The sequence below is a fragment of the Cetorhinus maximus genome, chromosome 21, assembly GCF_964194155.1.
Source record: "Cetorhinus maximus chromosome 21, sCetMax3.hap1.1, whole genome shotgun sequence".
Classification (NCBI taxonomy): Eukaryota; Metazoa; Chordata; class Chondrichthyes; order Lamniformes; family Cetorhinidae; genus Cetorhinus; species Cetorhinus maximus.
Window position 1 is genome coordinate 79,240,696 of NC_135899.1, and position 27,256 is coordinate 79,267,951.

Sequence of the window (27,256 nt, forward strand, 5' to 3'; positions counted from 1 at the left end):
GATTGCATCCAAGTACTTTAAAAGAATTCCTGGAAGAGATAGTGGAGGCATTACTATTCATATTTAATAATTTGTTAGAAAAAGGTGTCATGCTAGAGGATGGCAGATAGTTAATATAATTTCTATATTCAAGAAGGGGAACAGGACATGTTAAGCTGACTTAGTCTATAATTCCCTGGACATCAGTGGTATGAAAAATAATGGAATCCTTACAAAAAGAGAGAACAGAAGAACATCTAGAAATGAGAAATATAATAATAGGTTTATGTGGATTTCAAAAGGGAAAATCTTGCTTTACTGAACTTTTTGAGAAGATAACACAGAGTAGTCAAAGATAATTCAGTAGATGTAATTTAAATGGATTTTCAAAAGGCCTTTGATAAGGTGCCCCATTATAAACTAAAGAGTAAGTAATCTATAAAGTAGTGAAAGTAACCTCTCAGACCAAGCACTGTGAGTAAAAACCTTTCATGCAATTAGACAAGAAAACAGCTGTGAGATTTCATTACTTAGGGGAATTTTTGCTTTTCATTTCTTCAGCCCCATCAATTACTGTTGTGTCTTATCTTCTATTGCTTTCACTGGCAATGTCCAAGAAATCCATGTACTCGTGTTATTACTGTTAATGAGCTATGTTAAAATTATGATAAAATTTTAACAACCCACCTCCCCTCTTGGGGGTTGCTTGCACACAGCCAAATGCACTGCAGTTAAATATGGAAGTTGGCGTGTTGAAACCAGTTTCCTATGTGCTATCAACTTCAGTGCTTTCAATTCCCCAAGTACTCCCAAACTCATTTGCAAAAAACTCTTCCCCACCTCTTAGGAAAAGGAATAGGCCATTCAGCCCCTTACACCAGTTTTTAGGCTATTGATAGCTTCACTCAGCTATTACTTGACAAATTCTCTCGAAGTTGCTTGTTGTCCATGCTCAGTTCTGGTGAGAGTGTCAAATGACAGGGAGGAAGCACAGCCTGGGAGGAGAAACAAAGGATCCTTTGACACCCCACTGAATTGGTGCAATTATGTTGAATACAAACAATCCATCACCCCAGATGATCACTCTCGTTAGGACAGGATGCTCATTGACCAAGAGGGGTAGACAAAAAAAATTAGTTTTGAGCTGTCTTTCATAGGTGAAACAGAATTAGTGCAGGTTGATATAGGAAGGGACCTTGAGTAATAGTGGAGGTGTTACTCTCAATGTCTGGAGACAGCTTAAAAGATAGATATTCTACAGAGGAGGTCCTGGGTCTGTACAATGCATTATCTGATCCAATTTGGAGCACTATCTAAAAAATGATCTGCAACTTGCACCTTCAACGTTGTTTAGTGAAGACTTCACCACCCTTCCCCCACCACCACACAAGATTATGCAAGTGCTAGAGACAGTACAAAGAAGAGCAACAAAGATGATTCCAAGTTTAAAGGGATGAACTATGGGGCAAGATTTTTTTAAACACAATCTATAGAGCCCAGAGCAAAGATAATAAATAAATAAGAAAGATATTTAAATCAGAAACCTGAAGGAACTCTTTCACAGATATAATGAGAATTGTCTGCAATAGCCTGGCTAACCAGGAAGCCAAGCCACAGATTTTAGGAAAAATTTTTAGAAAAGCAGCTGGATGCCAGGCTGGGAAAGTTGGAATATTAGAGACATGAGTTACGATTAAAAATGGCCTCTTCTCATCTTTTGGGGTAATGGTGACTTTGGAATATATGTAAAACTTGCAAAGCGTCTTGGCAACCCATTAAAAACCTCTCTTGATCTTTGTTTCTGTTGACTTCCATTGTCGCTCATTTTATATCATCATTTTAAGTCAAAATTACCACTCTTGACTTTTTTATGTTCTTGTACCTCTAGAGCCTACGTGTGGATAGTTGGTATGAGACAACTTAGCAGCACTACTCCTTTGGACTGCTATTATCTGCTTTCTCCCCTAGGTACTGGGAAGCACATCAGAAGATGCAGCATCGTGGCCAGACCTGAGTGCATTCTCTGAAAGATCTGTCCAGTTAGTTTCAATTTAATTCCTTTCTTCTTTGGGGAAATTGTACCTCACTTGGTTCCTGTAAAAGTGACTGTGGTTCAGTTCTCAGATGAGCAGGCTTGTTAGCATTGCTGAGCTCAATATTGAAGCCATTGACAAATTAACAGTCCATTCTGCTTTTATTAGTATAGGCTGTCTTTCAACTTGGGCTGGACAGATGGACAATAGTGATCTTTGTAATCCTGTACATTCCTAAATTGTTCATTTCTGAATGAGTAAAGTTAGATCAAGTCCCCAATCTGGAACATCTCTTGGTTTGATTGAAATGAATGAGCAAATCCACTAGATGCAGTGGCAGAATTGTGAGCTCCTGAAGAGGAAAACTTGACCTAAAGTCCAGCGTGGCCTTCACCCACAGCAATCCCCATGAACGTGAGCCAGATCTCTAGCTTCGTAGCCCGCTTGAGTGAATGCCCTTTATTTCTCATCTACACCATAGACAGAAATGATGGATCAAAACCCAAATTGTTAATTTGCTTGCTTCCCTGACAAAGTTAGTAAAATATTTTTACATAGAGGGTGTTTTGAATTCTCTACCACAAACCTTTGTTCAAGTCCCTTCTTGAGTTCTCTGCCCAAAGGCAGGTCCTTGGGGATTATTCGCCGAACTATAGCAAAGTGCTGTGATTTTTTACCATGAGTAGGGCATAGAGGAAGGCCCTGAGTCTGCCTCAGTCAGAACAGGGAGCGAACCTTGTGCTGTTGGCGTTAATCTGACCTGCACGCTAGCCATCTAAGCTAACTGGCCCCTTAGTTCAAGTAGAGTCCATTAATTCATATTTAAAAAAAAACAATTAGCTAGATGGTTGTAACAGAGAAATATTAAATGGTATGGGGAATGGGACTAGGTATCTCAAATGAAGAAAAGCAGCACCCATGATTTAGTGGTCAAATTATTATTTCTGTGCTAAAAAAAATCAGATTCTTCACTAATCATTGGGTTAGGAGGACAGTGAGTTCCATTGTTTAGATTATGAATGAAAGTAATGAATTCTCAATCCACAATGGCTTGTCAATTTTATCCAGTGAGCCACTGAACTGCACTGACCAGGAATGTCCTAGGCTTAATCCACAATCAATGCTGATTTACACTCAGGAGTTAATGGTTGGCTTAGGGATGGGAAAATTAGCCAGGATTCCTGCTCCTGATGGCAATTCAGTGACATCTCTGCTGGGGCATATGTGTGTGTGTGTGTGTGTGGACATTGGTGAGGATGTGATCAGCTTAGCTGTGATGCTCCCTAAATTGACTAGCCTACCAATCCTCTTGTCGAGGTGTAGATATGAATCATGGCCACTTGGGAGAGATGTCAGAGAGAATATGTATGCAATGAGTTAGTGCCTTCAAGAAAGGAGGGGGCAAACTGGGGTGCAAAACAAAATTCTGATTCACTGTAAACTGTTGTAAAATTCTTGATACTTTCCACAACTGAATGAAACTGGATCACAACAGCCTATTCTGTTATAGGATATTGGTTAAGTGGGGAAGTCAGTGCTGTTCCTTCTCCTTCTTCCTCAGTAGAAGAAGGTAAAGGAATGATATTGTGGAGTAGGGGTTCCTTAGCTTTCATTCAACAAGCAAAGAGGTCCCATTAAAACTGTTTGTTTTCTCAACCTGTGGGGACAGGACAAGCTTTTACTTACAAATATCCAGAGCAGTGATTGAAATCAGCTCTGTGCGTGTGTGGAGTATTGCAGGTGCAGATGCATTCCACATTTATGGTCTAGCATTTCTGAGTCACTTTCAAGCTAGATATTAACTGGCTTTGTCTCTCAACAAAATGTAAGTGAGTGATGAGGTAGGTCAGAACTTTTTGCTCCGGAGGCCAAGAAGTGGCGGGTAGGATGGGTTTCCATACCAGATGTCTGCTTTTCAGCTCATTATATATGTATGAATCTGAAGGATGTCATATCTCATGGAGGGGCAGGCTGGGATTTGTCCACCTTGCTGTGACTTCATTGGATCATCTTTCCAGGTGCCGGAAATTTAAACTGCATCCACGTACATCATTCACTCTCTGCAGCCCAGGATGGGTCGTGGTGAGTGATTGGCCCCAAAAGGAAAGAAGCCTACTGCCCCCAAGTTCAGCAACAATGCGCTGGGGGCACATCTGGATGCTGTGGAGGCACGTGTGACATCCTTTACCCCCATGATGGCAGAAGGAGGTCCAGCAACTGTACCACGCCAGCTTGGGAGCAGATTGCCAGTGTGGTCAGCACCAACGTTCCTCAGAAAAGGACCGCCATCCAATGCAGGAAGAGGATGAATGACCTCATCAGCTCCACCAGGGTAAGTCAACCTTCTCCTCACTTTCAACTCTCACTCTCACAAGGCCATCAGGCATTCCCAGGATTACAGTTCACAGGGATCTCACACACTTTCATCACAAGGGATATCACCACTGACTCTCACACACACTTTGACATCTCTTCTCACATCCTGTGAAGTTCACATCTTCAGCCCTTACACAGGTCCACTCAGCACTCACAGAAGGCAGACATCCTTATTATCTGCCTTGGCATCCGTACTGCACACAGTCTGTCCACCTGTCTTTATGAAGGAGAAAAACGGCCACAACAAAAGGGAGATATCCCAGACGGAGGGGGTTGGCCTGAGCTCAGGATCCTCACACAGTATGAAGAGCATGCGACAGAACTGGCTGACGAGGACCAGATCAGTCCCTGCGCTGAGGGTGAGACCAGTGTCTCCCAAGCCAGTGAGGACCAATCAATAGCTCATTGGTCATCCAACGAAACTGAGTGCTTTTGTAATTTTGTTGACTATGCAGCCAATCACAAATTTTCTCTTCTCTCTTTGACAGGCACCAGCAGGAAAAGGGAGAGGCCAACCAGTAGCCAGCCCATCAGCGCCAGCTACCAGATTCGGGTCCACAGAGGCGGGGGCAGGGGCATCCAAGGTCACTGGCACTCAGAGGACTGCTGGAGACCAGGCCCCTGCAGAGTCCAAGTCCGATGATGAGCCTGTGAACTTGGCCCTAACACAGATGTTGAAGCTGCAAAGACAGACACGGGAACATCAGGCAGGGTTCTGTGATGCTGTCACCAGATTGCAACAGGAGGAGTCCGTGTGCGTTCAACCTGATGTTGCTGCACCGACGTGCCAATGCACCGAGGTCAACACTGATAGGATGGTGACCGCCCTGGAGGCTTTTGTCCAGGACATTGTGCCTGATATGCGCTAGGACCTGCACTCCATCACTCTAGGCATAGGTGGGATCCATCAGTGGCTTGGCAAGAGGGGGGAACGGAGAAACTCGACTTCACTCCAGGTGCCCTTTCTCCTCGAGTCAGGGACTCTCAGGCACCTATAGGGAGGAGGACCATCAGCTGGATAATCCACCTAGGTGACTCCGAGAGTGTCCAGCCGATCCCAATCCCCTCTGACCCCCATCAGCTGCAGCTCCACAGGCTGAGGAGTGTGCACCTGCCCCAAAGCTCAGAGCAAGCCAGGGCCCTCCAGGCCCAGCCCTCCAGAGGATGCCCACCAAGATAATCACAGGCAACAGGGCGTAGCAGTCAGCAAGCTGCCTCCACCTCTGCTGTGGGTGTCAGGGATGCACCAAGATGTAACAGTAGGGCATGGAAAATGAAAAGATACTCTGAACACAAAGGTATCACGGGTGTCCACAATCTGTATGTGATTTGCACAAATGTAAATAGATTTTGACTCATTCCGCTTCTCATTTTATGTATGCTTCTTCTATCTGATGATAGGCTCTGTGGTCAGTCAAGTGTCATATATGTCCAACGTCTGTTTCAGCTCTGTGGTGTCTAGAACCATCTCATTACAGTGCCTGGCTGTTCTCTGTGCAGTATCAACACGAGTGAAGCATCTGCCTCTAAGAAAGTTGGCCAAGACATCTCTGAGACCTGCTCCAGAGGTTCATATAATGTTGCCTCATGTGTCTAGAGCCTGGAGACTGCTTTAGTCTTCCGATGCTTCTGCATTGCAGTGTTCAACGTGGATCCTACAGGATTGAATGGTGATGTGCATGGAGTTGGTGCATCCTTCACTGGCCTCCATGTACTTCCCATCAGCCTTGAGTGTGCTTTACACATGAACTCGAACTCTGAGCTCTTATGTGCTCCTCCCTGCCTGCAGCATTATCTCACGTCCGTGTGTACATCTGAACATCACCCCAATATTATTCCCCTCCTTCCCATCTCCATGATTTAGAGCTATACACTTTGCTGACACAGGTGGAGCCTTGCGATTCCTGCTAGATGGTTAAAACTGTGTGACCTAGGAGTTGTGTGCAGAGGCCCCAGATGCCTGACTTGGGCATGGGAGGATGCAGCACTGGCTAGAAGGCCTGGGTAGTGTCTCATCACATTAACCCTCTGCCAGCTCTGAGATGGTCAATCGACATAGTAATGTGCAACTTACAATTGCATCAGTGTGCCTGGTTTCCATGTGCATATGTCAGACTGTTGGAATGAAAATGTGGAGGCCTCAAATGGGATCAGAGCGAGGCTTCAATATATCTGATGTGAGCTTTTTATTATCAACGATTTCGGTCCTTAAGACCTAGATGGAGTGTCAGCATTTTCGGGCCCACAAATGCCACTGCTAGGCAGCACAGGAAACTGGAAGACTCCAAAAGGAGGCATGGTCATGAGTGCTTGACTGATATCAGACTGTGCTGCTCCTGAAGGTTTTGCGGTCCACTGTAAGGTGAGCTGAAGTGCAGCGTCACATCCCATTACTGAGAACCACAGATGACTGTGTCCTGAAGAAATAACTAATGCTGCGGACTGAGTATGATGGCGAGGCCTGAACACTTGTCTTGCCTTAAAGATTGTGCAGACAAACTGCAGTTTGGGTTCAGAATCAGCCTTGCATATGAAGGCGAGGGCCACTGAGTGATGATTCTCCTGCTTGAGGCACCTTGCCAGACTGCAGGCATACTGCCATGAGAGCACTGAGGATTGCAATCCTGCTTCTGCCTCTTGAAGGCTACCATAGGCAGTGCATTGTTGGCGAGAAGCATGAAGAGGCTTCACCATCTCAACTATGCTCACAAAACGCCTTTTTGCAGTTATTATCCCATAACCAAAAGGCCACATGCTCACGAGGCTGCCGAGGATGAGGACATTGTGACACAAGATTCAGAGAAGGATGTACTGCGTTGAGATGATAAGGATCACAACCAGGGTGGTAAGGTGGACCAGCATGGAGAGCACTGATCAAAGAGGCTCGTATGAGCTAGTTGTCGTCATCCTCCAGTAATCTGGTGGCTATAAGCATGTCACATGTGTGTCTGCCTCATCTGGCCTGTGCTATGTGCTGTTCCTCTGGAGCCTCCGCTTCCTTGCCCTCATCGAGCTCAGCCCTCTTGATGTCCTCATCATTAGAGGAGACATTCAACTCCTCCATCTCTCATTCTAGCAAGATGTACCTCCTTTGGAGCTCAGCAAGCCACGATGATGTGTGAGACCCTTTGGGGAGAGTACTGGAGAGTGCTGCCTGACCAATCCAGACATCAAAAACGCATCTTCAAGATGGCAATCAATGCATGTGCTGCAGAATGATCAGCGTTGTACCTCTTCTCTGAGGCACTTACTAGGCATCATCAGCAATATCTTTTGCAGGCAGACTTTGTCACCGAGGAGCCAACCCTGGATGCGCTGAGGGCCCTTGAAGATCTGTGGCACCTGCGGGTGACTCAAGATGTACGAATCGTGGGAGCTTCCAGGGTATCTCACGGATACCTGCATAATCTGCTTCTGGTGGTTGCAGACCAGCTGCATATTGAGAGAGTGGAACTCTTTCCTGTTGATGAATTGCAGTGGTTGCTGCCAGAACACCCTTAAAGCCACATGTGCAGTCAATGGCATCCTGCACCTGTGGGAATCTGGAGATTGCTGCAAATTTCACTGCTCTCGCAGCCTGGCTGGCTTCATCTATGGAGAGCTGGACATAATTATGTGCCTTGCTGAATAGGGTCTCAAATGCATTTGTGAGCAGATGCTTGAGAAATGTCGCAGAGATCCCCAGTGGAGCCCTGGAAGGGGCCACTCATGAAGAAGTTTAGAGCAGCGGTCACTTTTAGAGCCACTGGCAATGGATGGCCTCCCAGTCCCTGTGGCATCAACTCCTCCCAGAGAATGTGGCAGATGTGACCCACCACATCCCTAGACATATGAAGGCATCTATGGCACTGTTTCTTGCTCATCTGAAGGTATGACAGGTGTCTTCTGTACTCCCTTGGTCTTGCCAGACGCCTTTGCTCAATGGCTCTGTCAGCTCAGCTTCTGGGTCTTGAGGGGGCCCTGCTGGCCCTTGTTCATCAGGATGAGGCTTTTCCCTTAGCCCAGCCTGGAGGCGACAGGCCCTTCTTCTCCTACTTCTTAGTTGCATGTTTGCCAGGATGAACACAACATTACCTGTTCAATCCATGAGGCACTCATGCTTGTGTCTGTGGAAATATTGAACAGAAACACGAATGAACATAAGCCTGCAATATGACCATTTGATCTGGAGTGGGGGTGTGATTCTGGCGAGCTGCCTTTTTCATGAGCATTCATGGTATTCAAATCAATGCAAATGCAGTTCTTGACATAGCGTGGTGGGTTACCTGAGCTGCCATGAAAGATGGGGGCGAAAATTGAGAATAATTTTACGCCAGCAGGAAACTGACTTTTGGCCATTCTCCACATTTTCCTGTCCTTCCTGCCATGATTCTTGCCTATTGAGATGATTCAGAACCAGTCCCTAATTCTGGGTATACTGATGGCCAGGTGAAAAGGCTCTCCTTCCAGTTCAGTATAAGAAAGTATACTGTTAGAGTTAGAGGCCTTTCAAACTCCTCAGATTGTGTTTACATCACTCTGTTTCATTGTTTTGTTGCATTTGGATTCTGTATTGTGGCCTTGCTTCTCATTGCGTTCTCATGGTGAGCGTGACCACTACTTTCCCTGACCTCCTGAAGTCAGTCATGCCCCTTTATCTCTGGTAAACCATTAATTGTTTCTTGATACTCAGAAAACTTCAGAGAACATTCTCACAACGAATTCTCTCAAATTAAAACCAGAAGCTCCAAAGACTGTTTCCTCTTTTTTAATTCAGGCTTTCTCAGAGGGAGAGATTGGGGCTCCAGCAGAGTACACAACTTGACGGCAACACCTTTGAATCCAGTGCAGGCTGTGAGGACAAGGATCAGTCAGTGCTGTCTGAAGCCTACTCTGAAACTGGACCTGTGACAGATGATGGAGAAGGGGATCAGGTGCAGCCAGTACAACATTCCAACACTGAGGGTAAGGAGAAAAACACAGCTGCACAGTGACCACCTGGTTATATAAGCTCCATTCTGCTTTGCTCACTAGCGTGGTTTAAAATTAGATTCTGAGTTGCAAAGCATATGATACCCCAATGTTTTATTTTGTGTTATCATGGCAGCTGTCCTTTTAAGCCCATTCATTATGCATATGGAATTCACTGGTCAGCTTGTCTTGTACTTAAGTTTTTGTAATAAGCTGTTCCTGATGCAATATTGCAAGTTTCATTAGTTACAGGATTGAGAGGTATCATTAAAATATAAGCAGTACTGTGTGGCTGGTTCTGTTTGTAGATGAGAGTTCCTTTTTGAATTTGCCAATTAGCTCAGAAACTCATTTCCAGCATATTAAAAAAGGCAGTCAGAGTTAAATTCATAATTCTATGAGCAAGGCAAATGTCTGAAGCAGCCAGTGGCAATTTGAAAAGAGCTGACCATTTGAAATTCCTGGGAAAAAGAACACATTGTCTATTTAAGTCATTTATCAAAGATTAGTTCTGAAAAGTTGAGGGTGGTAATTTTTAACTCCAGCACCTGCTGGACAGTAACATGGCAGAGCAGATCACCCATCCTCAGTACTGATTTTCATCATTGATCAAAAGGACTGTTCTGTCCTAGATGGTGTTGCGCTTTTTAAGTGTTGTTGCAGCTGCACCCATCCAGGTGAACAGTTAGTATTCCATCACATTTTTGACTTGAACTTTGTCGATGGTGTAAAGGCTTTGAGGCACCATCTGGTGAGTCATTTACTGTTTGTCAGAGAGTTCCCAGCCTCTGTCCTGCTCGTGTAGACAAGTTGTTCATATGGTTGGTCCAATGAAGCTTCCAGTCAATGATGATGCCTCTGCTACCTCAGCACCACCCACCCCCCCACTACCAGTCCAATCCACCCAGGATATTCACTTTCAATGTCAAGGGAAGGTGGATGGGCCTTTTGTTTCTTGGGATGTTCATTATTTGGTACTTCTGTAGTATAAATGTTATCAGCCGCTTATCAGTCCAAGCATGGATGTTATTCAGGCTTTGCTGTAGGCTGGCACGGACTGCCCCGTTATTGGAGGAGTTGTCAATGGAATGGAATATTGTAAAATCATCAGTGAACAGCCTCAGTCCTGACCTTATGATGGAAGGAAAACCGTCAATGAAGCAATTGAAGATAGGTGGGCCAAAGACAGTTATAGAATCGGAGAACCATAAAATAATATAACATAGAAGGAGGCAAATTGGTTCACGGTTCCTATGCTGGCTCTTTGAAAGAACTATATAATTATTCTTACTCCTCTGCACTTCCTCATAACCCTGCATATTTCTCCTTTTCAAGTATATACCTAATTCCCTTTTGAAAGTTACTACTGAATCTGCTTCCACTATGCTTTCAGGCAGCGTATGCCAGATCATAACGGCCTCAGCCTCAAAAATAGTTGTCCTCTTCCCCCACCCTCGGTTTTTTTGCAAATTATCTGAAATCTTGTCCTCTGGTTACTGACCCTCCACCAGTGGCACTGCCTTTGCGGATTACCCCTGCTCTTGAGACTAACCCCCCCCCCCAACCTTGTTATCCTACCCGCAATCGCTCACCCAAGGCCTGGGATCAAACGGCGATCCTAGGCCTTGGGTGGGTGTAGTACCAGCAGCAGCCACCGCCTCCCCAGTAGTGCTGTCATTCAGTAGCGCTACTGGCCTCTGATTGTCTGGCAGCTCTCAGCGGGTGGGATTCCCCTCCACCCCCCACCCGGGATCCTGGATTCTTGATCCTGGGGAAAGCCCACCACTGGTCTGCTGAGTGCCCGAGTGGCACATGCAGCATATCTTCCCAGAAAGAGATGATGCAGGGCTCTTGCTGGCTCTCCAGCTGGCGGCTGAGACCCCCATCGCTTCCATAAGATGCCAGCCTATATTTCCTCTAACATTCTTTACTCTGAAAAGAACAATCCCAGTTTCCATTGTCTCCCTGCTTAGCTAAATCCCCTCAGTCCTGGTGCCATTCTGGTAAATCACTTCTGCATCCTCTCCAAGGCCTTTACATACTTTCCTTACTACACAAGACAAACAGTTGTCGGCCTATCTGATCTGTGCACTCAGTGTTGGTGTAGTACGTATTTATCTGTGGGGTAGATTTTCATCCTTCATAGCATTCATTTTAGTGTAATGAAAACTAGGCAGATTCTGTAAGGACATGTGATCTGCCCACCAGATTAGTATTCAGGTGATGGTGAAAATATACCCCAAGCAAACATACACTACACAGAAGGGCGCATTTTTCATTTAATGCACATTATTTGCATTTCAAATATCACACTGCAAAAGATTTTTTAAAAAGGCCTACTGTTTTAATCTGATCAGGAGCCAAAAATGTATTATTATATGAAATGTACAAGACAATTCCCTCATCAACAACGATTAACCTTTAATGGACCCAGGTTGTCCTGTGTAGACGGTATTACACTATTTGGCTGTATTGATAATAATGGCAACTCAATCTTAATAGTGAAGAGAATAGTGCACTGGCATTATACGGTGTATTACTCCTTGTCCAGTATATCCGCTGCCACATAAATTCAGCAAGCAGCCTGTAAAGCATTGTGCATTCCAATATATCTTCTTGAGTTTTCTGCCCGAAGGCAGGTCTGACCCTCAGGGCCATGACCTCCACCACAGGTAGGGCAAGGAGGCAGGTCCCGAATCCAGCCCAGCCAGAGTGGGGATCGAACCCCATGCTGTTGGCACCAATGTGATCCACGCTAACCATCTAGTCAACTGGGACCCCCCAAGGAGTCCAAGTTACTGTGGCAACATGCACTTTTACATGCATGTTGTAGTCCGGAACTATGAATAGTGATGATGGAGTCTCCTATTTTCTTCCTATCACATGGCTGACCAGGAATCTCTGCTGCTGTTACCACCTGCCATTGGCTTATGTTGGAAGGATTTAAAATTTTATACTTAACTTGTTTGGCCAGGTTATGAATGTACTTCCCTTGGCAATCAAGTCCTGGAATGGGATTTCAAACTGGTGTTTCATGGTCAGAGGCAGGGGTGTTGTGCCACAAGACCTCCTAATTCCAATATATATTCTACAATAAAGCAGTGTATTATTGGCAGAATGTTTTTCTGTGTTATGTCACTCACTGTGCTATCCCAGCATGTGCTAGCACTGTGTGTATTTTGTTTTTGCAGGTGAGCACATACAGGCGACCAGTCAGCTGTCTGAAGAGAGCACTGTGACCTCATGCGATGGAGAGGAGATTGTAAGTGACGGAACACTAACTCCCGAATCTCCAAGAATAATTGAGTCTCATAAGGTTGAAGATAGAATGAAAACTGATTCTGAACATGAGGGAAAACCAAAATCATCATCAGCAGATGATGAGAGAGCGGTGAGGACCAAGTGTTGTGTTGTGTCATCGTTTACTATGAAATTTGTACACTTTTAAGCCCTTTGTTCATGGAAGTGTTTAAGTCAGTCAATATAAGCAGAAGTAATCTTGCATAAAATAATGAAAAAGCCAACACTGGTATAATGTAGTGTCAACATCAAACACTCCCAGGTCAGCAGATATTCACAGATGATTACAGTGTCCATTCGCAATTTCTCAGATAACAAAATAGTTAATACTTGAATGGCAAGGCCTGGACAAAGTCCAGGCTTGGGCTGATAAGTGGCAAGTAACATTCATCAGTGCCAGGCAATGATCATCTCCAACAAGTGAGAATCTGACTATGTCCTCTTGATGTTAAATGGCATTATAATCATTGAATTATCCACCACCAACATCCTGGAGGTCACTATTGACCATAAACTTAACTGAACCAGCCACATAAAAACTCTGACCACAAGAGGAGGTTCAGAAGCTGGGTATTCTACAGCAAATGACTCGGCTCCTCACTCCCAGAATCTTTCTACCACTTAACAAAGAATACTCTCCATTTGTCTGGATCTGTGCAGCTCCTACAGCACTCAAGAAGCTTGATGCCACCCTGGACAAAACAAGCTGCTTGATTGGCACTCCACTTAAATATCTGTTCCCTCTACCTCTGGCAGAATGTGGCTGCAGGGTGTACCACCTTCAAAATGCACTGCAGCAACTCACCAAGACTACTTTGAAGCACCTACAGAGCCAGTGACCTCTACCACCTGGACAAGTGTAACAAGTGGGAAAGTGAATTTGAGGTCAAAGATGAGCCATGATTTTATTGAATAGCAGAGCAGGTTCAAAGGTCTGTATGGCCTACTCATGCTTCTTATAAAATACCTGTTAAAACCAGGTGAGATGGGGTGAACTGGCTCCCCTCTATTCAATCTCCTTGGTTGGTCACAACAAAAGTTTGTTTCTTTTTCATGAAGATATGCCCTTTTCCAAATCAAAATGCATTTAACTATTTAAGCTGTGAGCAAAAAAGATCCAATCAAACAAGGTTTTCTTGAGTCAAAGAAAGAGTAAATTTATTAACCACTAAACCGAGAGAAATACTAAAAATGCAACGTCAAACATTTAGCCCTCATGCAGTTATTAGGGCCGCCCCCCTCCCCTGCCAAAACACACATGCACATACAGATATCAGGAATAAGGGAAGTTAGAGTGCAATAAAAAAAATAAAAGAAAATACGGTTAAGTATCCTTTGATTGTTCTTGAGGCGTAGATGTTAAACATTGCAGCCGCTTTAGGTTAGCTAGCTTCTTGGATGTGTTCAGGTGTTGCAGTTATTACGAGATCTCGGTTCACTGGTAGGTTTCTGGTAGAGTTGGCTTCTTGAACCAGGCGACTCACTTATTCCAAAAAAGAGAGAGGGAGAGAAGAGCCCTTGCTTGTTTCCTCAGCTGAAGACTTTCTTGACAGCGCATGTGTCACCTGCAATCTCTCACTAGTAGCTGGCAGCCTTGCTTTGAAATACTTTACCCATTGTGTGTTTCCAAGAGTTTTGGGTGGGTATGTCTGTGGCATCCATTGTTTCATTATCCAGTACTTTGCATTTTTAATGTCTCTTCCTTAGACAGTTATAAGCTTTGATGAGTATCTGGATTATAGGAAATGTATCTCTTGTCACACTTCCCTGAGGGTGATTTGTTTTTTTCTTACCACCAGCTTGGAATGTGGTCTTGCATTTTTAAGCAGTTTGCTCTGTCTTAGTTCAAATTGCAGAAGTTCCAGTCAGTTGAAAGTTGAAAATTCATATATTCAAAAATGAAGGGGCGTGGCCTCGTAAAAATACCACCATCTCACGAGTCGTTCACTATCCTGACTTAGATACATATATGCTGTTCTTCATTGTTGCTGGGTTAAAATCCTGGAACTCCCTAGCTCACAGCACTTACACCTCACAGACTGCAGCGGTTCAAGAAGGTGGCTCAACACTACAATCTCAAGGGCAAGTAGGGATGTACAATAAATGCTGGCCATGCCAGCAACACCCATGTTCTGAGAATGAATTTAAAAAAAGTACACCATAGGTTAAATACAGAACAACACTCCCTGTACACTACTATATTATTAGATATAGAATAAAATTCATTTTACACTGTCCTATGGTTAGAGAGGAAAGTTCCTTCTACACTATCCCAAAAAAGACTCCTAGGACAGGTACAACACAGATTAGATACAGAGTAAAGATTTGTTTCTGTGTCTGGAGAATGAAGCCAGAGGTCGCATTTAGAATATAAATCAATACATTTGCTATTCTTCGCTATTCTTCCAATCTGGATCAAGCTCTGGCTTCACCCGGAAGTACCTTTTGCATTGAGCTTCACCCCAGTGCTGTAGGTGAACTGCCTCACTACTCTGTTCCACTGCCCTGTTTAGTTGGGAAGCACCTGCAGCCCCACAAGTAATTTACAGTGCTCCCGGATAAATCAGGAAACTTGAGGTGTTAGCTATTGCTCTTGTTTATCTACAATTCTTCACCTTCAGATAGCTCAAGAGCTATGTGAGACCAGTATTATCTACAGATTGTGGATAATGACTTATCCAGATAACAAACAAGCAGAGTTCTGACATCTTGAGGCAGAAGGAGGGAATTAAAGAATATAGAGATCAGCAGAATTAACACAAGCAGAATTAAGGCATTAACCCAAGCTGCTCAAGCTATTGTGAAGTTTCAGCCATGTTAATTCCGCTTGGTTAGTAATCCCAAATTTCTCGTACCAAGATGTCACTCTGTACATTTAAATAAAAAATCTACAGAAATGGACAGACAAACACAAACCACTGAATAAAATTGTAACTCTGAGGAGAGTGTGGTTTTAAGGAAGGATTCTGATGGTGAAACACATAATAAAACTGACTAAACAGGAAGCCTGGGGCTGGGAACACCATGCAACAGGACATTGAATAATAGATCCAGCACTTCTGTTCATTTAGTTTTGAGCTCTCATGCACCAAGTAAAATGTGCAGAGTGAGTCCTGCCTTTGGAGATCCTAAATTGATGATTAAAAAGCTATTCGGATTAATTTTAACATTGCACAGATGCCGTTTTTTTTAGTTTGGTTCCAATCCTCTACCTGCCCTGAAGAAACTGGTGTCAGGAACCTGATTTAAAAAGAGAGTAAACTGAATTGAGTAAGGTCGATCAAAGAGACAAGAAGGAAAATGAAATCAAGCCAAAGGGAGTCACTGATGAAATCTTATAGTCCAAAGTTGATAGGGATGGAGTTCTCGATGTGAAACTCAGAGTCAGTCACCATAAGTTCAGTCCAAGGCTAGTGGGCAGATGCCAGCTCCCTGGTCCGAGACAGGTACCAAGCACTTCAGTGCAAGTCAGGGAGAAGTTGTTGAACTTTCATATGTGAGGATAAGGTGGTGACTGGGCTAAGGTTCAGAGAGTTAGTGCCAAGAATCCCAACCACAAGGCCATGGTGGGCAGTAAACATTGCTGCTCGTGGATATTCTATTCATGCTCCTTCCTGGCTATACACTGTGCCTTTGTTTATAATGGCCTTAAAACTGTTGATTCAACTGCTTCCCACTCTGTTGATGCCCTTGTGACTGACTGACCTACTTCTCACTGTGTTGGTACCCCTGCGACTGAATCACTCGCTCTGGTGTGCACATCTGAGACTGAGGCAGGAGAGAACTGTGAATGCCTTGGACTTTTGAGAGCACTGGGGAGCCAGTGCAGCACCTTATGGGTTTATTTCCTGTTTGCCGAGAGTGTAACTATGTTTGGTGTAACTCTTTTTTCAAGTGTTTAATAACTGTGTTGTGCCTTTTTCAGGTGCAATTACGGAACAGACGGAAGAAAAAAGGTGAGTTCAGGTCCTGCTGTCTGAAGCCTTTGCCTTCCAGATATTTATCCCATTGCACTCATTGCAGAGTTAGAATCCAGAGCCCCAGCCAGTGATGGCTGTCATGCACCAAATTATGCTGGATATGAGTACTGCCCCTTTTGGTATTGTGGGTTGTTGAGAGTTTATAAGGTTGGGATAGGTTGTAAATAGGATGAACTGAGACCATAGAGGGATTTGATGATTAGGACCTTAAATTGAAAGTGTTGGTGGACTGGGAGCTGCTTTAGGTCAGCGGGGTTGGAAGTTGATGGATGAGTGGGAATTAGTGCAACAAAGAGTACAGGCAGCAGAGTTTTGAACAAATTATAGCTTGTGGAAGGATGGAGAACTGTCACAATGGGTTACTGCTAATTTAGGCGTTTAGACTAATGCTGTGTGTGAATTTGAATCAAGTTTAAAAAAACACACAAAAAATGAAATAAATCTGGAAAATAAAGTTAATATCAGGAACGGTGACCAAGAAGCTACTGGATTGTAGTTAAAAACCTCTTTGGGGAAGGAAACCTGCCATCCACAAATCTGACCTATTTGTGACTCCAGACAGGCAGCCGCTGTAGGCCACTTAGGCTTGGCTGATTCTTACCTGTCCTCTGAAATGGCCTAACAGGCCAGTCAGAAGTAGTAAAGCATTAAAAAGTATAAACTGGATGGAACACTCAGTCATGACCTAAGCATTGGATTTGGACATAATAAAGAAACAACCAGCCCAGGTGACCCTGCAAAATCCTCTTCACCAACATCTTGGGACTGCCGAAATAGGGACAGATGTCCCACAAACTGTCAAGCAACAGCCTAACATAGTCATTCAGGGAATCATATCTATCAGTTAGTGTCCCAGTTTCCTCCATCACTATGGTATGGCCTATTCCCCACACTAGTATATGGTTGGGAGGGAATGGCCCTGGGAGTCCTCAACATTGACTTCAGACCCCATGAAGTCTCATTTCATCCCATCAAACATGGGCAAGGAAACCTTCTGCTGCTATTAACTACCATCCTCCCACAATGGATGAATCGATAACTGCTCCATGTTAAACACCATCTGGAGGAAACACTGAGGTTAGCAAGAGCACAAAAGGTACTCTGGTGCAGAACTTCAATGGTCAACACCAAAAGTGACTCAATAACACCACTACTGGCCAAGTCCTGAAAGGTATTGCTACTAGGCTGGGCTTGCAGCAGGTGAGGGGAGAACCAACACAAGAGGAAAACCTACTTCACCTCATTCTCACCAATCTACCTGTCCATGGCACTATTGGTAGGAGTGACCACCGCACAGCCTTTGTGGAGAAAAAAAGTCAGAGAATGTTCCTGATGATGTATATTTTTCTCTGTGACAGGGGTAGCGACTGCACTTAGCCGTAGACGGATATCATGTAGGGATCTCGGTTTGGGTGAGTGTTATGGCTGGCTCTGGAAGAAGAAAGAACATTCTAGATTCATGTCACAGAAATGGAAACGCTGCTGGTTTGTGCTGAAGGGACCCACCCTATACTGGTACAACAGTGAAAATGTGAGTGTGCAAGGACCGGTAGCTGGTGGGAGAGGCGGGGGGCTGCCCGAAAGCCTCATCTATCCTGTGCTTGGGCTGGTGGAGAAATTCTGGTTTTAAATTACAGGTGTCAAGGGTGCTTAGAAGGGGCTCCCATCATGTCATTGGGACCTCATCTGAGATTTTAACCTGAGGCCTGATTGGGGTAGCAGTGATGGGCTTCCCAGACAGGACTAAAGGAAGACCCAGTTAGGTAAGTTTTTTTCAAATTACTCCTGCAGATGGAAACCTCAGGCCTCCTGCTCCATGCTTCCTCTGTCCCCCACACCACCACCGCCAATTGTGACTCCCTTTCTGAAACATTTACTTTGTGCCAGGGACCAATCTTTGTAGTCTCCAAAAGCAGCTTCCTGTTGCCCAATTGTAACAGCCTTGTCCCAGATTTCTGATCAGGAAGGCATCAAGTGGCTTATTAATGAGGTCCTGCTGTTAAAATTTGGCCAAGCTCGCTTGTTGCCCAGTGAGGCACATGACTCACCTGGGAGTTACAATCTAGCCCATTGCGCCAGAACCTGCCTCTCTGACTTCCAGTCCTAGATAATACAGGTGTTACCTGCACACTGTGCTGCCTGTTTAAAGGAACATCTTGTTTGAACAGTGGACCAGGCTCAGTTCAGAATGTATCTCTGTCTAATTGGGCTTGTTACTAAACCCAGATCACTGCAGGGGCTCTCCTGAGCCTGTGTTTAAATCTATAACAACCAGGACTGTGAACAATTGTATCTGCAGGTTGAGGACAGCTCTGGAGCTATGTTTACACTGTGGGTCAGGGAGTGACCTTGAAATTCTCCTCTTGAACATGGTTTGAGAGGTGCAATTCTGGGGTAAAATTAAGAAATACAGTCAACAACACTAATTAGCAAATGTGGAAAATGAATAATCTGGCAATTGTAGCTGGAGCTGATCACTTTTAGCATCTCCCTTGTGAACCTCAATGTGGCCAATGATGGGTCCCAGTATTTCCACAACCGAGAGAAAGTGTGAGAATGGCCCAGGGCAATTGATCCTCTCCCCACATGTCAGCCTCCACTCATTATCTCTCTCATAGCATCACTGGGGTTATGAGATCACTCTAGACATTGGCTACACAAGAATGGAATTGTCTCATACCCTGGTGCTATTTTTGGTTCAGTGCATGATATCTCGCTCCTTATACCATTGCCACCTGAATTTCCTGATACCTTCCCTGTTTTTTTCCCCCTTTTTATTCACTGGCCAGCTATACCAGAGACTGAAACTCTGAGTTAAGGGGTCTACACTTGGTAAGAAGGGGGATGAATGATTTATTTTTTTGGGCTGGGATTGGAGTGTGTGTCTTGGCTGGAACAAGGGTGGGGGGAGTATTTTAATTGGATTGGGGGATCATCTTTGTTCTGGCAGCATGGGGGTAAGAAATTGTGATGATGCAAGTTAAAAGGATCAGAGGAAGGTCTGGTATCTGAACTGTAGAACTGAAAAGAAAAGGATGAAACAAGTCTCTTGAGTAAATTAATATCTGTGAATCTCTCTCTGTTTTGCTGAATAACATGCTGTTTGTGGTTCCTGATAGGATGAGAAAGCCGAGGGATTAATCAAATTGTTGTCATACTCTGTGGAGGCAGCTGGAGAGCACAAGAGAAAATTGTAAGTGTCTGAGACACCTCCTGCCCGCCCCCATCCCCTTCATATTGAGTTCACCACTGAATGCAAGCTGTGGGAGGTGTTGTCCAGTGGGTGAGGGGGACAGTGATCACAGGAACAGTTGGTACCTGTTCAGAGTAGCTCTGGTAGCCTGATGTTGTCTTGACCACAGTTAATAGGTGACATTGAAGAGGTGAAAAAGAGCAATGGAATGACTTGGGGATAGGGGAGGGGGCTGAGTACATTCCCACCAAAAATTTCTTTAAAAAAAATAGAGCAACAGGAGAGAACCACACAAAATAGCCATTGAATATCCATGATGTCAACTTCTGGTGCTGAATCTATCCATCTCAGCTGAAATGTGAGATCTGTGAAAACTAGGTGCTAAGGGTTGCCCCTTCTCCTTGTGGTTAATCTGAGATCAACTGAATGATTATTTAGAGGTTTCACACCTCTAAATCCTTCAACCAAATGGCCTACTAGGCCATTTCAGAGGGCAGATAAGAGTCAACCCACATTGCTGTGGGTCTGGAGTCACATGTAGGCCACATCAGGTAGGAATGGCAGATTTCCTTCCCTAAAGGACATTGGTGAATGAGATAGGTTTTTACAACAAGCAATGATAGTTTCATGATCACCATTACAGACACTAGCTTTTTTAAAAAAAAATCCAGATTTATTATGGTGGGATTTGAACCTACATCCCCAGAGCTTTAGTTTGACCCTCTGGATTACTAGTTTAATGACATTACCACTGCACCACCATCTCCCTGAGATTACTGATGCTTTTGCTGGCAGAAAGTTCCTCCCTAGTGAATCAAAACCCCTTTATAATTTTAACTGTTCTGAGGACAACAATCACAAGTTTTCTAATCTCTCTACATAATTTAAGCCTCTGGTATCATTCTAGTCAATCTTCTCTGCACCCTCTCCAAGATTCATTGATTGAGGCTAGGAGTGGACTCAATGTGATTGTGTATCAAGTATAAACAGTTTGTTTGGGAGAGTGGTGGGTGGGTGACTGGGAATAATCCAGTGTGTTTTAACGTTTAGACATGCTGTCTTCCTCTCTCTCTCTCTCTCTCTCTGCAGTGTATTCCAGCTTTGTCACCAGAAGTTCAAGTCCTTTGTCTTTTCAGCGGACAATGTGGATGAAATGAGGAAGTAAGTAGTTGCACATTTCTTGGTTCCCCCTGGAAACACTACACAGACTATTGGCTCAAAGCCCTAAAACAGCTGCACTGGTATTGCTGCAAACTCTTACTGTTGTATGTAATATATAGAAAAAATCTAAATTGAACAGACTGAGTAATAACTGTTCTCTGGTTCCCTCTCCTGGAAAACAATATAAAGCAGCCTGGAGTTTTTTACCCTTGATGTGAGGCTGGAGGTGGCTTCTCTCTGTCTGTCCTGTATCCTGGGTGATAATGTCTCCTGTTAGTGCAAACACACCGTGTTTTGGAAATGACACATCCCTCCCTGTCCTTTGTTGCTCAGTGCAGCCTGTGGTGTCTCTGGCTCTGACTCTCTTCTTAATTTATAGGTGGATTAACAGCCTGATCAGTGCCATCCAAAAATACAAAATTGAGAAACCCTCTGAAAACAAAGAGGAAGGTAAGAAGCTTTGGGCAGAACAAATTCCAGAGAGTTCCTGCCCCAACTCTGAATAAATAGAATGATCAAGTGTGAGGCATTGAATGCAGCAGGAACTGGGGCCAGGCGACTGCTGCACAACCCTTCACTGACAGACACAGATACTGCTCCATTTGAGAAGCAAGCATTCACTGGAAAAGGCAACCTAATTGAATTTATAATTGATAACATGCTGGGTTCACTGCTGAGTGTGTGCTGTAAACAGAGTAATGGAGAACCAGTTCAAGTACAAATATTCCAATTGTGTCATAACCATTTGCAACTTCTAAACAGTGGCATTGCTAGTTTGTCCTTAATGCAGTATGAGCTTCCCTGGTGCCTCTCTGAATAAATGCACTGCCTGTTTGGTACTGAAACATAGAGCACAAGGTGCCAGATTCTGTCTCTAGTCTGTGTTGAATTAGCTTATCACAAAGGGAGCGCTGCAATTATTCTCATTGCCCTTGTGTTAGGGATAAGAGTGCCAGGAAACCAGCACTTCCGCCTCTGTCCTGTGATCGCTACTGGAAAGTCCATGCGTGGATGTCTGGAGGAGTGAATTATGATCGGTTGTGAAGCTTCCATTTACAGATGTGAAGACTGCTTGTGCCTGTACCCTGTGTCATGGGATTTTAATTTTCATCTGAGAGCACAGATTTGGCCTCCTCTTAATTTTGCGTCTAAAAGATAGCACCTTCAACAGTGCAACGCCCCCTCAGTACTTCACCGAAATGTCAGTATACATTTAATTGCTCAAGTCTCTGGAGTGGAGCTTGAACCTATGATGTTTTAATCCAGAGGTCAGACTGCTACCCACTGAACCAAGTTGAAATCCTTTCCAGACATGCTTAATCGTGTCACAAAGCAGGTGCAGATCTGCAGACCACTTCCTCTTCAAAATCAAGCACGTTATATTTTCATTTAATTTATATGATTCAAATTCCTTTTGGTTTGTTTTCATCCCCTTTTTTCCTGAAGTTACTGACTCTCACTGGGATATAGATTCCATATGCATTGGACACTCTCCAGTGCCTCACCATTGTTCTTGAGCCAAAATAGTGAATGTTGAGAGCCTATGAGACTTGGGGGTGGGGGCATCACAGCCTAATTAAATCCTGACTTTTTCCTGATTAGCACCCCAAACACTGCCCCAGCTAGGATCGACTAATTCAACACCTACTGGTCAAACCTCGGGTTTCCTCAGATGGGGAGGTGGTGGCATAGTGGTATTGTCACTGGGCTGGTAATCCAGGACCCAGGGTAATGCTCTGAGGTTTGAATCCAGGTTTGAATCTCACCATGGGAGATGGTGGAATTTGAATTCAATAAAAATCTGGAATTAAAAGTCTAACAATGACCATGAAACGATTGTCGTAAAAATCCATCCGATTCACTAATGGATCAACCCTGGGTCAATGAAGTGTGCAGGAGGGCATGCCAGGAGCAGCACAGACATACCTAAAAATGAAGTGTCAACCTGGTGAAGCTACAACATCGGACCATGTGCCAAACAGCATAAACAGCAAGTGATAGACAGGGCTAAGCAATTCCACAACCAACGGATCTAAGCTCTGCAGTCAAGCCACGTCCAGCCATGAATGGTGGTGGACAATTAAACAACACACAGGAGGAGGAGGTTCCACAAATATCCTCATCCTCAATAATGGAGGAGCCCAGCACATCAGTACAAAAGATAAGGCTTCAATGCAACAGATAATCTTCAGCCAGAAGTGCCAAGTGGATGATCCACCTCTGCCTCACCTAGAGGTCCAACGTCACAGATGTTAGTCTTAAGCCGATTCGATTCACTCCACCTATCAAGAAATAGCTGAAGACACTGGACACTGCAAAGGCACTGACAATATTCCAGCAATAGTACTGCAGACTTGTGCTCCTGAACTTGCTGCACCCCTAGCCAAGCTGTTCCAGTACAGCTACAACACTGGCATCTGTGGAAAATTGTCCAGGTATATGGTGTACACAAAAAGCAGGACAAATCCAACCCGGCCAATTACCACCCCATCAGTCTACTCTCGATCATCAGTAAAGTGATGGAAGGGTTCATCAACAGTGCTATCAAGCAGCACTTGCTTCTCTCTGACACTCAGTTTAGGTTCCACCAGGGCCACTCAGCTTCTGACCTCATTACGGCTTGGTTCAAACATGGATAAAAGAGCTGAACTCCAGAGGTGAGGTGAGGTGAGAGTGACTGCCCGTGACATCAAGGCAGCATTTGACTGAGTGTGGCATCAAGGAGCCCTGGCAAAACTGGAGTCAATGGGAATCAGGGGAAAACTCTCTGGTTGGAATCATACCTAGCACAAAGGAAGGTGGTTGTGGTTGTTGGAGGTCAGTCATCTCAGCTCCAGGACATCACTGCAGGAGTTCCTCAGGGTGTGTCCTCGGCCCAACCACCTTCAGCTGCTTCATCAATGACCTTCCTTTCATCATAAGGTCAGAAGTGGGGATGTTCGCTGATGATTGCACAATGCTCAGCACCATTTGCAACTCCTTAGATACTGAAGCAGTCCATGTCCAAATGCAGCAAGACCTGGAGAATATCCATGCTTGGGCTGACAACTGGCAAGTAACATTTGCATCACACAAGTGCCAGGCAATGACCATCTCCAACAAGAGAGAATCTAATCATTGCCTCATGACATTCAATGGCATTACCATCGCTGAATCCCCCACTATCAACATCCTGGTAGTTACCAATGACCAGAAACTGAACTGGACTAGCTATATAAATACTGTGGCTACAAGAGCAGGTCAGAGGCTAGGAATCCTGTGACGAGTAACTCACCTCCTGATTCCCCAAAGCCTGTCCACCATCTACAAGGTACAAGTCAGGAGTGTGATGGAATACTCTCCCCACTTGCCTGGATGAGTGCAGCTCCAACAACACTCAAGAAGATTGACACCATCCAGGAAAAAGCAGCCCGCTTGATTATCACCCTTTCCACAAACATTCACTCCCTCCACCACCGACGAACAGTGGTAGCAGTGTGTACCATCTACAAGATGAACTGCAGAAACTCACCAAGGCTCCTTAGGCAGCACATTCCAAATTCACGACTGCTACCAACTAGAAGAACAAGGTCAGCAGATGCATGGGAACACCATCACCTGGAATTTCCACTCCGAGCCACTCACCATCCTGACTTGGAAATATATCGTCATTCCTTCACTGTGGCTGGGTCAAAACCCTGGAACTTCTTCCCTAACAGCACTGTGGGTGTACCTATACCACGTGGACTGCAGCGATTCAAGAAGGCAGCTCACCACCTTCTCGAGGGCAATTAGGGATAGGCAATAAATGCTGGCCTAGCCAGCGATGCCCACATCCTGTAAATGGATAAAATAAATTCCTGGTCTGTCTGGGCATCTCATTGAATGTACTCCCTGGGCCTTGGAGACCGGTTAGAAATTTTTGAATCAATTTTCCTTTTACATCAGGTAAGGTTGAATCAGGGTTATTGTTCTCAAGGGGAATGGGGATAAAACGTATTTTCTGTTGTAATACATATTCCTGCCACAGGAGGGGGATGTAATACTATCCATGTTGAGTGCAGCTGTACTTAATGCCCAAGTTTTTACATAACAAGTGACATAATGCTGTTGTGTTTGACTCTGATTTTGTTAAAACCGAATACTGTCCCACTGCAGACTGCTGGAGCGAGACAGAGACTGAAGAATGTGATGATCCAACCTACCTTGTGAGTACTGTCAGAGTTGGAATTAACAGAAAACAGACAAAAAAAAATTATAAACCGCTTTAGCAAAAGCTGGAACAGGGAAAAGGGCCAGGATATTACCAGCTGATGCAGTGACCTGGAATTTGATATAAGGGCTGGTAGGGAGGCAAGGTGGCACGGGGCACTGAGCTGCAGGCTGAGGGAAGAACAAGGGCCACAACTTGTCCCGCGGGCGGGCGCGTGCCTGACCTGGTCGGGAGTAAAAGGCGAGCGTCCTGATGTCATCGTGCACTTGCACGATATTTCGGTCGGTGGGCGCACGCGAGAGTCGGCCGCGCACCTGCTGACAATTAAGAGGCCTATTAAGGCCCTTAAGCAAGTAATTGAAAGTTATTTTGTGCTGCCTGCCCAACCTTACTGTGGGTGGGCGGGCAAATCGGCCAGGTGGCCTTTGTGTTTTTTTTACAAAACTTCATCCATGGGTGGGATGAGGTTTCCAACAGTGAATAATAGAACAATAAAAAATTTTTACCATCGTTTTTAACATATTCCTTTTCATGTGACTGAGTCACACGCGGGGACACGTTTACAACATTTGTAAAATCTTTATTTATCATTTTAAAATTCTTCAGCTCTTTGAGGCAACTCTGTGCCTTCAGGGAGCTTTCAGTGCACCATCCCCCCCGCGCATGCGCAGACTTCAGCACTCGCGCTCCTCCCGCCCTTACCCCGGCAGCACTGAGACTGCCGTTAATTGGCCAGCCAGCGTGAAATCGCGGTCAGAGCCCGATTGCGGGCGGCGATCCATTTCGCTGCTGTTCCCAGGCCCACCCACCCAACAAAGGGAAAATCCTGCTCCAGCTGTAAGTGTGGAATCCCATGTAATTCATCTCTGGAGTGTGAAATCCAATCAAGTACTGAACTGACTTACCAGTACATTACAGTTTCTGTCCCTTTTTTCCTCTTTCCTTCGCCCCCTCACCTTCCTCTTCCAAAGGGGCTTATTCCCTTCTGAGGTTCTGTTCTGAGGGTGCCAGTTGGTCTCCAGGACCTCACTCTCGTAATCAATCTCCATGTGTCAACCTAGACGGTGAGTGTTAACGGGATATTGAGGGAGGTGGTGACATAGTGATATTGTCACTGGACTAATGTTCCAGAGACCCAGGGTAATGCTCTGCGGACCTGGGTTCGAATCCCACCACGGCAGATGGTGAAATTTGAATTTCATAAAAATCTGGAATTAAAAGTCTGATGATGACGATGACGACGACCATTGCCGATTGTATTGAAAACCTATTTGCCCTTAAGGGAAGGAAATCTGCTGTCCTTACCTGGTCTGGCCTACATGTGACTCCAGACCCACTAGCAATGTGGTTGACTCTTTAATGTCCTCTGAACAAGGGCAATTAGGGATGGGCAATAAATGCTGGTCTAGGGCCTAGCCAGTGACGCCCACATACCATGAACGAATGAAAAAAAAATTCAACCACAGGCTTAAATTTCTGTGTTTCCTGATGTCCATACATAGGAATATTCCATGGCTGTCATGATTAGCTTCTGACGCAGCTTGTCCCTTTTTAAGGCCACTGACCTTGAGGTGGGGGTGGCACGAGAGGGAGTAGGGGACAGGGAGAGGGGAAACAGAAGGTAGAAGGAAGGAATTGATTGGTAGGAAATTGAAAATGCTTAATTAATGCTTAACCCCTTCAGAAGTATTCAGCTAAAACAGTAGCTAATCATTGTCCATTGTGAACCTTGCCTCCATTTGTTTGCAGAAGAGCAATGACTTTTCATCCAGAGAACATTCATCAGGTAACTATGGACAAGTTGGACGCAGTGGAGACACTGGCCGCCTTAGCGGGCAATCCAGCCCCAGTAAGGAGGGGAAGCCGTTTCCAGGTAGGAGCAATTGGACAAATCCTCATCAGCTGCTAAAAATAGGATCTGTCCTTTAAGAAAATCTTATCCTTTCAAGGTAACCTCCAAAAGAGTTTACTTACGCTGTCCTCGGCCTTCCATACTCGCCTAGTGTAGGGATGTTTTGCTGATGAATTAAGCATTTCCATTTCTCATCGATCAATTCCTTCCTTTCTTCCTTCCATTCTTCCTTCCCTCTGT

General features: G+C 44.7%; 1 protein-coding gene across 1 annotated transcript in view; it reads left to right on the forward strand.

The window, feature by feature from the left end:
* The window catches only part of cnksr1 (connector enhancer of kinase suppressor of Ras 1), a 65,528-nt gene that overhangs the window by 35,008 nt on the left and 3,264 nt on the right, over positions 1-27,256 (forward strand). The window contains exons 10-19 of the mRNA XM_078567216.1: positions 1,948-2,018; positions 9,145-9,332; positions 12,530-12,729; positions 16,564-16,594; positions 17,977-18,149; positions 19,738-19,811; positions 20,901-20,972; positions 21,352-21,422; positions 25,110-25,159; positions 26,914-27,037. Coding sequence (XP_078423342.1) covers positions 1,948-2,018; positions 9,145-9,332; positions 12,530-12,729; positions 16,564-16,594; positions 17,977-18,149; positions 19,738-19,811; positions 20,901-20,972; positions 21,352-21,422; positions 25,110-25,159; positions 26,914-27,037 — 1,054 coding nt within the window. The remainder of the gene's footprint in view (positions 1-1,947; positions 2,019-9,144; positions 9,333-12,529; positions 12,730-16,563; positions 16,595-17,976; positions 18,150-19,737; positions 19,812-20,900; positions 20,973-21,351; positions 21,423-25,109; positions 25,160-26,913; positions 27,038-27,256) is intronic.